Consider the following 13,730-nt stretch of genomic DNA (forward strand, 5'->3'; position numbering starts at 1 on the left):
TGTCCTGGCTGTTAGGAGAGAATCCAGGCTCTGGAGGCAGAGCTGCAGGCTGTCAGCCACAGTAAGACGATGCTGGAGAAGGAGCTGCAGGAGATCATCACACTGACCAGCCAGGAGCTTGAGGAACACCGGGAGAAGGTGCTGGAGCTGGAAGATGAGGTAGGCTGAGCTTTGTATTCACACAGTGGGCGGGCCTCTCTGCCCCCAGGTGGCTGTCAAGTGCAGAGAGAGGCAGAACCTGGCCTGTGGCTCACAGCTGCATGATGTTTCTGTGCACTGTCCGCTTGTCGGGGTCCTTGACACCCCCCTCAACTTCGAGGCTCCCCCGTGCTCTCTCCAGGTGCTGGCTGTCAAAGTATTAGAGTTAAAACGCCCCTGGTCAGAATGCTCTAGTTGCACATAATGAGAAAACCTATTCTTGCAAAGAGGCTGTGGCTTCAGGTGATGCTACACGTGGCAGCTGGTGATGTCACTGGGGGCTCTCAACTGGGTCCCAGACTCCCCGGGAGAAAGCTGGTGGCTGCAGGGATGGGGGCTGCGCTCCCTCTGCTGCAGTTCTGGGGTGGTCTGTTGTGGCTGCCTAGGGTTCCTTGTGTTTCTGGCATGGGGGAGGCCAGAACAGGTCATTATGTAAATTCACAGCAACTTTCATCTGTTTCAGCTTCAAGAATCCAGAGGCTTTAGGAGGAAGATAAAGCACCTTGAGGAGTTGAATAAGAAGTTGGCCCTTGAGTTAGAGCATGAAAGAGGGAAGCTTACAGGCCTGGGGCAGTCCAACGCGGCTTTGAGGGAACACAACAGCATCTTAGAAACAGCTTTAGCCAAGAGGGAGGCGGACCTGGTTCAGCTGAACCTCCAGGTATTCAAACCCCTTTCGTGGAAGATGGGGGTTTGCTATAGGACAGGTGGCTTTCAGTCTGGCTCATGTTGCCCCATGCAGTTGTCCCAACCACCTGCAGGGAGAGTGCTACCCCATCCCAGAGACATGGAGGGTCCGGTGAAGTGTGAGGTCCACCTTGCAGCTCTGCCATGTGGAGGCACTGTGCTCTGTCCTCCTGCTCGCAGTGGCCCTGCTGTTCCTAAGGGGCTCTCTTCCCTATGTGATTCAGAGCTGGGATTCGAACCCTGGCGAGGCTTGTTCTCTAGACCCTGTTCTCAGCTCCTCAGGCTCTGCAGCCTCCCTGAAGATCAGGGAGGAGGCCTGGTGCTTCAGGGCCATGTTCCAGGAGTGGTCAGCAGCCCAATCCAGCCCCCACCTCAAATTATCCAGCCAGTAGAGAACTTATAAGCTTTTCGTTGGCCTTGATTCCCACCCCTGCCATACCTGGTGGCTTCACAGCTGCATTTCCTGCCTCAGCATGGGAGTACTTGTGTTTATAAGCCTCGAGTACAGGCATATTCTGGGTTCCTTGCTCTGTGCTTGAACACGGCCATGTGAATTTACTGTGATCTTGTGCACCTGCTGGTGATGCATCATGAAGTTGTGTGCCACTGTGCTGCCACATGGTTCCCCATGTGACACTGGCAGAGTGGCCCTGCTTTCTCCTGGGGCTCCACAGACCTTGGAACTTTGAGCCTTTCCTCGCTTACACTGGGGCAATGTGCCATAGGTACAGGCAGTCTTGCAGCGGAAAGAGGAGGAGGACCGCCAGACGAAGCAGCTCGTCCACACCTTACAAGCTGCATTGGAGCGAGAAAAGGCAAAAGTGCACAGCCTCAAGGAACAGGTGTGTGCCTAACTTCCCTGTGGTTCTAAATTACAACTTCAGAGCCTGTGGGAATGCAATTTTCCAGTGTCTAAAAACTGAGTATGTGTACCCTTGACACCTCAGTTCCCTTTCAGGAATTTATTGTATGAATATTTTTGGTCATGTGTTCTAAAAGCAATGTTATCACAGCATTGGTGACAGTGGGCAGCCGGATGGGCATCCATAGAAGAGTGGACTTGGGGGCAGCTCTGGTGGCTCAGCGGTTTAGTGCCGCCTGCAGCCCAGGGCGTGATCCTGGAGACCCGGGATCGAGTCCCACGTTGGGCTCCCTGTATGGAGCCTGCTTCTCCCTCTGCCTGTGTCTCTGCCTCTTTCTCTCTCGCTCTGTGTATCTCATGAGTAAATAAAATAAAATTAAAAAAAAAAAAAAAAAGAAGAGTGGACTTGGATTAACCCAGATATAACCATAGGGACCTAAGATGCATGCACAGAGCCCTGTAGAGACATATTTGCTGGGAAAAATGTCCCATTTGTAGAGTTGAGTTGAAAAAGCAAACTCTGTGAGAACAATATATGACTCCGTTAGTGTTAAAAAGAACAATTGAGAAAGAAGATTGTGTGGACCTTTTGCCTTTCCTGGCTGGCTCCTTTCTGTCCTCAGGTGTTCATTGGTGCATCAGGTGAGTCTTCAGCAGAGAGGCCTACCTGGATGCCCCTGTGAACTAGAATAGACTGCTGCCCCTAGGTATCCCTACCATGGTGCCCTGTCTGTTATTCATCATTAGAACAGAAGCTCCATGGCTGGAACAGAAGCTTCATTGACCCTCATGTCCCAGTGCCTGGCACAGAAGAGATGTTCAGAATGTGTCTAGTGTGTGCACACATTCAGGAGTACATGTGCATGGGTTTTGCCACATCCTTTAAAAATTTTTCTGTGGGGATACTTCCCTTTGGTCCTGGGCGTGATCTTGGAGTCCCGGAATCAAGTCCCACATCGGGCTCCCTGCGTGGAGCCTTCTTCTCCCTTTGCCTGTGTCTCTGCCTCTTTCTGTGTCTCTCGTGAATAAGTAAATAAAATCTTTAAAAAAAATTATTTGTAATTAAAAATTTTTCTGTGATGATAAAATAGAGATAGAAATATTTTCTTTTGAGGTAAGACAGTAAAATAATCTTTTAAAGAAGAACAGTTTTAAGGTCCGTTAAGAATATGCTACTGTGGGGCACTTGGGTGGCTTAGTTAGTTAAGCGTCCGACTCTTGATTGTATGAATAGTACGTGCTAGTAAAAAGTAAAAAAAAAAAAAAAGAAAGTCATAAAGATTGAAGTACAGATCATCTTGAATTTGCACCCAGTGATAAACCACTGTTAACATCATCTTTTGGAGCTTTGTTTCCTTTTAAGAGTTTTTTTCTATATCCAATTATCATGTTATTAATATTTTCATTAAACTTTAAAAAGTTAAATGCTTGTGCGATTAGGCAAGAAAACTAAGTTATTGAGAAGGAAATTGGAAGATTTTGTTATATTTGAGAACTTGCTGATCTCAGAAACCTTGAGAGAAACTATTGTTCACCATAAGAAATCTTTGGTGTCCTAAATGGGAGTAGTCAGTAGCTTTACTGCCGTTACTTGGTATGATGGAGGGTCTATCATCCTCCCTCAAAACATGAACTATGACAGGATTTCACAAGAACTCTGCAGAAGTATTTGAGGAGTATAAGGACCATTTAGAACAAGAAAACCTTGCATGCGTTTGTTCAGTTGGCAGGACTATTGGCCGTACGTTATGTGCCTGCGTGCCAAGCGTGTGTTAGGGCTTCAGTCCTCTGGGAGCTTGGAAAGTTTTGGAAGAAACAGCTGCAGGAGCAGCTAAGATGAGGGTGGGGTTGGTGGTAGTGCTCCTGGCAGACATCATGTAGGGTGTGTTCTGCCTGGTTCCTGCCTTTGTCCTTGGTGATGTTGGTCTATGTCTTTGCAGGTTGCTGCCTCCAAGGCGGAAGCAGGCCATAACCGCCGCCACTTCAGGGCCGCCACCTTGGAGCTGAGTGAGGTGAAGAAGGAACTGCAGGCCAAGGAGCAGCTGGTTCAGAAGCTGCAGGCTGAGGCCGAGGGTCTCCAGTGAGTGCTGGGCAGGCAGAGGGCTGGGTCACCGCTGGGGCTGGTGTGGGTGGGCGGGAGCGCTGTCACCGTGTGTCTTCCAAGTTAGCACCTTCAGCACATTGTGAACACTTGTGTTCTACCAAACCTCCAGGTGGTCTGGAGGCAAATCTAAGAAGGACAGTGCGTCAGATCCTGTCTCAGGAAGCCCACAGCTTAACTCTGAAATTTCTGGCCTGACATAGTTGTTCCCACTCTGTGCCTGCCATCCTCCCCAAGAACAGAGCCTGTGTGAGGGGTGTGTGTCCTAGGGGTCACCACCAAGGCTCACTGCAGCCTCCAGTTAGGGTGGCTTCTACTTGGGCATGTGCAGGGGTGTGTGTTGGAAGCTTTTTTCCCCACTGTAATCCATAAAATGGGCTAGCAAAATGTCCTTCCCAGGGGCTCTTATGAGGATTCGTTAATGACAGTATTACAGAGTTCCTAGAATAGTCCCCGCCCAGAGTGTGCAGTATGAGAGTTCTTGTCGCCCTTGATGGCTAACGTTCAGCTGAGCACACTTCGTGCTGGGGTAAGGGTGCTGTGATTTCATGCTTTCTTGTTTTTTATGCTAGGATTCAAGAGGAGAAACATTCCCAGGAAATAGTACAGTTCCAGGCAGAGCTGGCGGAGGCCCGGACCCAGCTCCAGCTCCTGCAGAAGCAGCTGGACGAGCAGCTAAATAAGCAGCCTATAGGAAACCAAGAGGTGACCTGCTGCGGAGACTTTGCATTTCCAGTTAATAGGACTGACAGAGCTATACTCTGCTGATTGACATGCAGTTCTTCATTCTCTGTCTGCTTGGAAAGGGATATTTATTTTTTCTAAGTATGATGTTAAGCAATATGCAGAGATATAGCTAGAGCAATTTTTTAGTTCAAGAAAGCCACTTTAAAGTTCTTTTGGTCATGTGATTTTTCTCCCTTTTCTAGATGGAAAATCTCAAATGGGAGGTGGAACAGAAAGAAAGAGAACTCCAATCCTTGAAGCAGCAGCTGAACATGACTGAACAGCAGAGTAAGAAAGAACTGGATGGAATACAGCAGTTATTGCAGGTATGTGCTGTGTAAAGGCCCTGGGGCAAAAAGTCACTGATGGCACTTCACAAGTTAGTTGATGATCACAGCACGCCAAGTGTGTAACATGAGTGATTCACAAACTGAATGCCTTTACCAAAGCATCTCACAGACATTATCTGTTTCTTTTTTCTTTTTTTTTTTTTATTATCTGTTTCAAAAAGAAGCCCAGGTCACATGGGTGAAGGAGGCCAAGCCCCAGCACAATGTATGCTCTGGGCTGAGCTACATGAAATGTACCAGGAATGGGATCTGATGCAGCCAGATAATGAGAAATAAATGTGAAAAGTTCACCAGTCTGTGATAAACTTTTTTTCCACAAAGCAGTCTACGTGCAGACTTGATCACTTGCGCAAAGGATCGGGAGTGGAGCTCTTGCCAGGATTTCTACTTGTGAATGGCTGGCTTGAGTAACAATTAGGATTGATTTATATTTTCTTCCTAGTGGCAAGGTTTTTTCCAGTAGCAGACCTTGGAATTTAAGCAGGTGACTCTTGGGGTCCATTGTAGACAGTGGACATGGGAATATTGCTGGTTTCTAAACAGAGGCTCTGAAATTTGGGTAAGAACGTTGAGGACATTACTGTAGCAGGATGCTGCCCAACCCAGACCACAGGGAGGAAATATGCTGGTGTAGTAGCACTGCGTACAGCGTCATATAAAAGTTGGTGTTAATTTCTAGCTCCTTAGACTTGTGACATACAAACTAAGATCTTAGCAGCATGTGTGAGATCTCTTAGTTTTTAAAAATGTATGACTTCCCTTTCTTTAGAATATGAAAGCTGAGTTGGAGATGGTACGGGAAGATCTGTCTCTGACGCAGAAAGATAAATTCATGCTTCAAGCTAAAGTGTCAGAACTGAAGAACAACATGAAGACTCTGCTCCAGCAAAACCAGCAGCTCAGGCTGGACTTGCGGCGTGGCACAACCAAGATGGTACTCGGTCTGGGTGCCCCTATCAGGTGGGGCAGGTATTGGGAGACCTTGTAGTTATTCAGACATGAAGTTCTATTTGGCCAATATTGAGCAACTACTATGTGAAATAAATGATGCTGGAGTCTTCTGCTTGGCAACAGGCCAAATCCTTTTTATATTTTGGTGCCTTTTCCAAGAGCATTTTGCTTCTTTTTATGAATTCAGGTACCATTTTATTGTAATATGCCTTATAAATTATGTGAGGGCATCATTGCCAGTTGAGACCAGCAGCTGCCAGATGGGCTGAGGGGGCCAGGGAGCTCTACGTAGCTGGCATTCATTTGTCTGTTTGGTCTACATAAATATTTTCCAGGTGCAAAGAAATCACTAAGACTTTTTTTTTTTTTTTTTAAGATTTTATTATTTTATTTATTCATGAGAGGCACAGAGAGAGAGAGAGAGAGAGGCAGAGACATAGGCAGAGGGAGAAGCAGGCTCCATGCAGGGAGCCCAACGTGGGACTCGATCCCGGGTCTCCAGGATCACGCCCTGGGCTGCAGGCGGCACTAAACCGCTGAGCCACCGGAGCTGCCCCCAAGTCCACTCTTCTATGGATGCCCATCCGGCTGCCCACTGTCACCAATGCTGTGATAACATTGCTTTTAGAACACAGGACCAAAAATATTCATACAATAAATTCCTGAAAGGGAACTGAGGTGTCAAGGGTACACATACTCAGTTTTTAGACACTGGAAAATTGCATTCCCACAGGCTCTGAAGTTGTAATTTAGAACCACAGGGAAGTTAGGCACACACCTGTTCCTTGAGGCTGTGCACTTTTGCGCTAAACCGTTGAGCCACCCGGGCTGCCCGAAATCACTAAGACTTAGAGGTTTATTTAACACTGTATGCCTTTCTGTGGAAAAAGTTTGAAGTTCTAGAAAGGCAATTAAGTTGACTTAATTTCTTGGGGATACATGGGATCAAGGCCACGGTCTTCCATGGAAAACCTCCACAGGGGTGTTCTTGTTTGTGATTTAGACCTATCCTAAGGAGCCAGCACCACATTGTGTCGTGCATGGTCATGTGTGTTAGGGAGAAGTTTACCTACTAAGCCAGCATTCCCTGCACCCCATAGCTATCAGCTCTGCTAGCCTGGAAGCAGGGGTGCATGCCTTCCTGGAGGGACCCCACTAAGCTAGGAACATGATTAGGGGAAGGTGTGGTTGGGGTCAGCCTCTACTTGAGAGGGCTAACCATGTGCTCTTAAAAACAGAGAAAGGAGCTGAAAGGCGAAACCAGCTCTTCCGGCCCCGTGACACCAGTGAAGATTCCTGACTGCCCTGTCCCAGCCTCGCTACTGGAGGAGCTGCTGAGGCCCCCGCCTGCTGTGAGCAAGGAACCTCTCAAGAACCTCAATAGTTGTCTCCAGCAGCTGAAGTAGGAACCACGTTCTGTGTTGTGTCTCATTGGTCTTTAAAAATAGATTGCATGTTTAACTCTATGTGCCCCGCAGAGGCTGGTCAGGTCTTTGGTGCCTGGGGTCCCTGGGCCCTCGGCCCCTCTTATTGGGAGGGGTGCCTAGACATTAAGTGACCCTTAGGGGCCACAGAGCATGAGGTTTTGCTCCCACCAGCCAGAGGCCAGTGTTTGCAGTACATGCCCTATATGGCCTATTGGCCTCTGCACATGCAGAGAAAAGTGCTGAGCCCCATAAACACTGTGACCCCATCGGTGTTGCTTCCCAAATGTCCACCCCCGAAGGGGTTGCAGATGCATGAGCAGACTACTGTCCGGGCCACGCTTATCAGGTTCCATATTGGAGATGACCAGTTGTCTTTGGGGGAAGTAATAGCCTCATTTTTGGCTCTCATTTGACTGGCCTTCCTTCCTTCCTTTGCTTCCCGTCTACCTAGGCAGGAGATGGACAGCTTGCAGCGCCAGATGGAGGCACACACCGTCACAGTGCATGAGTCACTGTCCTCGTGGACTCAGGGGGATCCCACCGCCAGCGCTGCTCCCCTGGGAGATCACGCCAACCCCAGGGGAGATACAGAGCAACACAGTCAGTGCAGGGTCTCCAGAGAGGTGCTTGGAACAGTGAGCACCGAGCACCCCCACTCCGAGTGCTTGTAACTACCCAAAGGAATATTCTTTTATCAATATTATTTATTTGACTGCTCTGTGTTTTTCTAAGAGATGAAGTTTAAATTTTGCATCTGCCTTTACAAGAAGTAAAAGAACAAGAGCCAAGGGTTAGAGAAATAGTCATTTGCAAATCACAGCTAGCTTTTCCCATGAAATGACCAAATGCTGACATCCTAGTTTAGATCTCAGTGAGAAGTTTTTGAATGTTTTTGAAGGGTTACTTGCAGAAGGTGTCTGTTGAGTGATTGTAGATGCTGCTCTGAGGGTGACGCCAACCAGTGGTCACCGGTGGAAACTGCATGACTGGGTCCCATTTCTCTTTCCTGATTCAGTGAGAGCCTTACCTCCCTGCCAAAATGAAACTTTATTTGCACCTTTGGTTTTTATTTTATTTTCAATAGCTCTCTCATTATAGGATATGTATATAAATACAGAAAATCATAAGCTAATCTTTAAAAAGTATATGTCCATATTATTTAAGAATGACTTAAATTGTCTTTTTATTGATTGCTTTTTGAAAATCTGTCAGGATGTAATGTACATGTAGGATTTAGGGATGTCAGTCAGAAAAATATATTTTAAGAAATATAATTATTTTATTTACTGTACCTTCTAAAACCAAATATTCTTGCAGCAAAAAGGTTCTTTGTTTTAGTTTCACTTTATTTTTGAGAGCCTTGTCCTGAGTGCATGCCCCCCCATCTCCACTTGACCCTTGGCCCTGCACTGTGTCCCTCACCTTGGCTGACCCCCGATTGCCGATTGATTGCCAATTGCTGTGCACTGGCCTGATGTGTGAGATGCTTGGGGAGGGGTCAGAGGACTGGAGGGGAGAGAGGACCAGGCTCCCTGCAGGGCTCCAAGCCAGGCAGCACAGCTTCTCCAGGCCTCCCCTTCTGCCCCCCACTCCTCTTCCCCCTGTGCCCACATGAAGACGTCCACCAGGGCCTGTGTGTGGGCATGCTGAAGTCTTTGCGGTGACAGAAGTTCCTGTAACCTCTCATCTGGAGGGGTTTCTAGAAGGGATAGGTCAGCTCTGTGAGAAGGAGGCAGAGGCCTCCCAAGCTCCCCTGGAGGAAGCAGGCTCTCTGAGTGTGTACCTTTCCTCATCTGCAGTAATTGACTGGCTCTGACCCTTGAGGTCTGTAACTTTGTCCCCTACTTGGCAAAGAAATGGAAGCTGATAGTTACTGTTGTGAGTTAGTGAAGAGAAACCCCCAGGTGCAGATCTGCTGGTCTGAAGATGAAGTTGGAAGTGTTGCTGATCAGGCCATGTATGCTTGTATCGACTTATTACTTATGCCTCTTTTGTGGAGAAAATGGTTTGGTATTTTTAAGCTATTTGTGTTCTCTTACGCTATTAGAAGGTTAATTGATAAAGTAGCATTAACTACAAAGATGCTTCCTATTTAAAAAAAAAATTCCCTAGCAAGTATTGAAACTTCTGAAATATGTATATCACTTGTACAGGGTTAATTTTGAAATAATACTTGAAGACATCATTATAAATATAGCCTATTTTTCACCTTAAAAGTTGGAAATTGTTTTTGACAAAGTTGTTTTTGTACCATTAGAGAAGAAAAATCATAATTTACATTCTTATTTATTTTGGGTGTTTTATCTTCAGTTTTAATTTTAAAACCAAGACGTGACACTCAGCCTCAGGCCGTGGCTGCTTCCTCGCTGCTGCTCATTGAAGGTCTCCCAGTGAAAGCCGGTCACTGTGCATTTCTCCTTAGGAAGGGGTAAAACAGATTCTGAATCATCCTCAAGTGAAAGCAAGTTTCTGTTCCTCACTTTGTTTCCCACATGTCTTATCTACCTGCTGTATGGGTGTGCATGCCTGCGTGCACATCTTTTTGTGCACGTGTGTGTCTGTGTATGTGTGTCTGTATGTGTGCGGCTGTGTGTGTGCACGTGTATGCCTGTGCACGTGTGTCTGTGTGCGCCTTTGTGTGTGTTTGTGTGCCTGTGGGTGTGTGTGGGTGTGCGTGTGAGGGCCTGCAGGAACAGCACTCCCTGCTTTCCTGACATCTCCTGTGCCACCTTTGTTGTCACCCCGTGTTTTAGCTCTGTGAGCACCCAGCCTGCCTTAGGTCTGAGTTCTTGGCGGTCCCCGCCCACTGCAATGTGTCCTGGGTGGCCTGCAGCTCCTGACTTGGGGCCTTTTTGTTCAAGCTGACGCCACCTTAAGTCATCTGAAGAAGGAAGCTGGACTTTGAAATCACCTGCTTCTGATTTGTTGAGGGTTTTTTTTGTTTGTTTGTTTTTTTAAATCTCCAAGGGACTTGCTTGGCACTTTTACCTCCCAGGGCTACATTCTGCAGTGAATATCATTTGTAATATTCTGTTGTGGGCAGAAGTAGGAATTTGGAATTTACTCATAGGAAACAGCAGTCCAGTCTGGAGTATATGTAAGAACAGGCTTTCTGCTACATTATGTTTCTGTATATTACTCATCCTGTGTGATGTAATACTATATGTCATGTCCCCACTGCAGAAGATGTTGGCTCGGACCCTTGATAATGTCATTTCTGTTTTTCTTATGTTTCAAAAAAAAGCTTATTGCAGTGTGGTTATCACTGATTTTTCCATGGAACACATCGAATAGATGCCACAGATCTTACGGATTTATATGGTTTTGTTCTGTTTGGAAGGTATAACTGGCAAGATTTTGATAGGATGTGAAACTGCCCTGGGGTCCAGGTAATCATATGGACTTGCTGGAAGATTCTTTGATTCATTATGCTCTTTCTCAGTTTAAAGACTTTTCTTGGTGTAGGGATACTGCAGAAGCCATGGCATATATTCCTACTCCTATGAGTAACTTCTTAAATAGAAATGTCCTGTGTAAAGATTTCTAGTAGTGGAAGGGGCCAGTGTATCTGAAAGACAAATGTCCTGGAGCCTCCCTCAGGGGCCCTGTGATGTGTGAGATGTCCTGAGCCTTACTCAAGTTCACTGACTCCACGTTTCAGGCAAGTCTGATTGTGTGGTGGTCTCAGGTTATAATAGGATCCTTGAGGGTAATTTTGTAGAGGGTCTAGAAAACTTGGTGGCTTTACGTTAAGTCATTTCTGTTAAAAATTTCCTCATGAAAGGAGTCCTCAGGTTGGGGCTATTAGGGAAAAGGTGTCACCATGCACAACGAATTGTAACTTTAAAAAGCATGTTGATTTTTTATAAATTTAAGTGTGCTGGGGAATTCCTTAAATTTTGTGCAATAAACTATTTTTTGTTAAAGATTTTCATATTTCATCGGGGGCCTTATTTTAATACTTATATTTTACCATATTTGGAAGTAACTTTTATCTTGTGTTGTTATAAATTATTTAAGTACCTGTCTTAAAAGAGCATCTTGCTGTTCTGTTACAAGATTCAGATGGGCTAACTTGTGCTGCCTTTAGAGTGCAGCAGCAGAGTGGCAGCGCCTTAGCCACCCATGCCACACCTGCTGCCGCATGCAGGTGGGTACAAAGGAGCGACATCCAGCTGAGTAGACCAAGAGAAAGGGAGGCTGTGGGCATGTCCCTGGGCAGTCCTTGTCCTGGGGGGTGCTGCCTCCTTCACTCGCCCCATGAATGTCACAGCCAATGGCAGCTGGACCATAAATACTTCTCTCAGTCTCAGTGGTAGTATGGTATGGCCTAGTTTCCCTGGATGTGGAAAGCCTTTGGCTAAGTATTCTCATTAATGACCAATATGATAAAACTGCACAGAAAAGAAGTAAACTAGTGATCACAGAATGTGGTTTTGTGCCAGGATTTATATTTCTTTCCTAGGACTCCACTTTATCAACTTCCATAGCTAAGGGTTAGGTAACACACACTACACAGCTTAAGTGAAGATTCCTGACTGCCACCTTTTGTGGTGCTGACTCCCTGCAAAAGGTTTTCCTTCCTTTGTTAAAGGACACTCAAGACACATGAAAACTAGATTTTTTTCACTCTGTTATTGACTGATACAGTCCGTGGCCCTCTCATGATCTGGATCAGAAATGGAGTTAGGGATTAGGGTAGGAATTAGAGAAACCAGTTAGGAATGAGACCAAACCTGCTCCTCTCAGAAAAGACCATTGGTTCTTATACGCCTAATTTCTGTTCCTTCGTTGGAAATCTACTTGTACTTCAATGGTAAATGGCGGTCAGTAATAGCCTTGGCTTCTGAAGGTTGGAACGGTTTTCCCCCATGATTATCCCAGTCTTATTTGAAGTGTAGCCCACATTAGATGGTGGTGTGGAGGATCCAGCCATAGCAGGATCACTACTGTTAGTTGGAATCCATAGAAAACTCTAGGATCAACATATTGGTTAGACTGGTAAATCTGTTGTAAGAGAAGAGGCCCCAAAGGTCGGAAGCTTAAATGAGAGAAGTTGTCTTTCATATAATAGCCCAAGCATAAAAACAGGAGCAATCAGGGCAGTTTCTTGGTGCTAAGAACAAAAACGCCTTCTATCTCCTGGTATAATCTGTGATTTCCACCTGTGGCCTAGGACTGCTGCTCCAGGCCCAGATTTCCTGTCTGCATTTCCCACGTGGACTGGAGAGCCCTTGGAAGGTTTGTTGTGTGCACTCGCTCAAGGGTGCATCTTGCCAGCTCCAAAGGCCATTGTCCATTGCTGCCACATAGTCACTGGGCCACAGGATGTGGTTTTTAGGTAGACAGGCATATGTGCAGTGACAGCTGGGAGCTTCTGTCATTAAAGAGTGACAGAAGGATGGCTGGCTGTGGGCACAGCCTCTACCAAAGTTCACAGTCTCCCCAGTCCCCTCTCTCTGAACCACTGGGATTAGTGATTAGTAGGACAAATTCATGACTACGGGGCAGAACAGATGTAACACTGATTAGGCCCTACCTTGTGGTGGCTCCACAGCAACCTCTGGCCTATAACTGTGGCCTGGAAGGGGAGCAGGGGAGCTTCTGATCCTCCATGTCACCACTGAGGGAAAGGAAGGACAGGGCAATCAAGTAGCCACCCAAAGATGGAGTGGGGGGGCGGGGCAGACAGGGTACCCGGAGGGAGTCTGGCCCGCAGCCTGGGGCTCTCATCCACCATATCGCACACATTTGTGAAAAGGCCAAGGGGCGCCTAGGTGGGGGGGCGGGAGCGGTTGATGGGCCCGTTTTTGATTTGGGCTCAGGTCGCTATCTCAGGGTCCTGAGGTCCAGCACTGCGGGGGACCCCTTGGGATTCTCTCCCCCTTCCGCGTGCGCACCCAGTAGGTAAAATCCTAAAAGGACTGCATTGCTGCTGGGGACAGATGTCTGTTTTCAGGATACACGGCAACCTTTCATCCTAGCAAGGCACCCTTCCTCTTTAAATATACACAAAATTCATATTTAAGATTAGTGTCCAGTTTGGTGAGTTCTGGCAACCATCTACTCGTGTGTACCTGTGTGCACCCCGCCCCAGGCCCTGCCCCAGGCCCGCGCCGTGGGGACCTCGCCCCAGGGGCCCTGCCTGCGGACCACCCTCCACCCCTAGCGTCCCAGGCACGCCCCCGGCCACCCCCCGAGTCCTGGGCGCCCCGCCTTCAAGACCCTGCCCTGCGGACCCCGTCCCTCCCGGAGCTTCGCCCGCCCCTCGGGTCCCACTTCTCGGACTCCCCGCGTCGCCCCCCGCCGCCGGCTCCGGGAGCCCCCAGCTTCCCAGCAGACCGCCGCCGCCGCCGCCGCCGCCGCCGCCGAGCACGGGGCCGAGCACGGGGCCGAGCACGGGGACGAGCACGGGGCCGAGCACGGGG

General features: G+C 47.6%; 1 protein-coding gene and 1 long non-coding RNA gene across 6 annotated transcripts in view; one reads left to right on the top strand and one right to left on the bottom strand.

Moving 5' to 3' along the window:
- The window catches only part of GOLGA3 (golgin A3), a 42,971-nt gene extending 31,741 nt beyond the window's left edge, over positions 1-11,230 (top strand). For all 3 annotated transcript variants that reach the window (XM_077875027.1, XM_077875029.1, XM_077875028.1), the window contains exons 16-24: positions 16-159; positions 662-859; positions 1,611-1,727; positions 3,688-3,827; positions 4,421-4,553; positions 4,778-4,900; positions 5,694-5,858; positions 7,114-7,277; positions 7,754-11,230. In XM_077875027.1, the coding sequence (XP_077731153.1) occupies positions 16-159; positions 662-859; positions 1,611-1,727; positions 3,688-3,827; positions 4,421-4,553; positions 4,778-4,900; positions 5,694-5,858; positions 7,114-7,277; positions 7,754-7,973 (1,404 nt within the window). In that variant the 3' untranslated portion in view covers positions 7,974-11,230. The remainder of the gene's footprint in view (positions 1-15; positions 160-661; positions 860-1,610; positions 1,728-3,687; positions 3,828-4,420; positions 4,554-4,777; positions 4,901-5,693; positions 5,859-7,113; positions 7,278-7,753) is intronic.
- LOC144299656 (uncharacterized) lies at positions 9,582-13,670 on the bottom strand. Of its 3 annotated transcripts, XR_013366302.1 has the most exons (4): positions 13,582-13,657; positions 13,203-13,301; positions 12,842-12,925; positions 9,582-9,719 (listed from the first exon to the last, which is right to left on the bottom strand). It is a non-coding gene; the product is annotated as an uncharacterized LOC144299656 (long non-coding RNA). The 3 variants fall into 3 exon arrangements; XR_013366303.1 differs by lacking the exon at positions 13,203-13,301 and having other exon boundaries at positions 13,582-13,670; XR_013366301.1 differs by lacking the exon at positions 13,582-13,657 and having other exon boundaries at positions 13,203-13,395.
- Between the last annotated feature and the right edge of the window lie 60 nt (positions 13,671-13,730).

The sequence above is a fragment of the Canis aureus genome, chromosome 27, assembly GCF_053574225.1.
Source record: "Canis aureus isolate CA01 chromosome 27, VMU_Caureus_v.1.0, whole genome shotgun sequence".
Taxonomy (NCBI): Eukaryota; Metazoa; Chordata; class Mammalia; order Carnivora; family Canidae; genus Canis; species Canis aureus.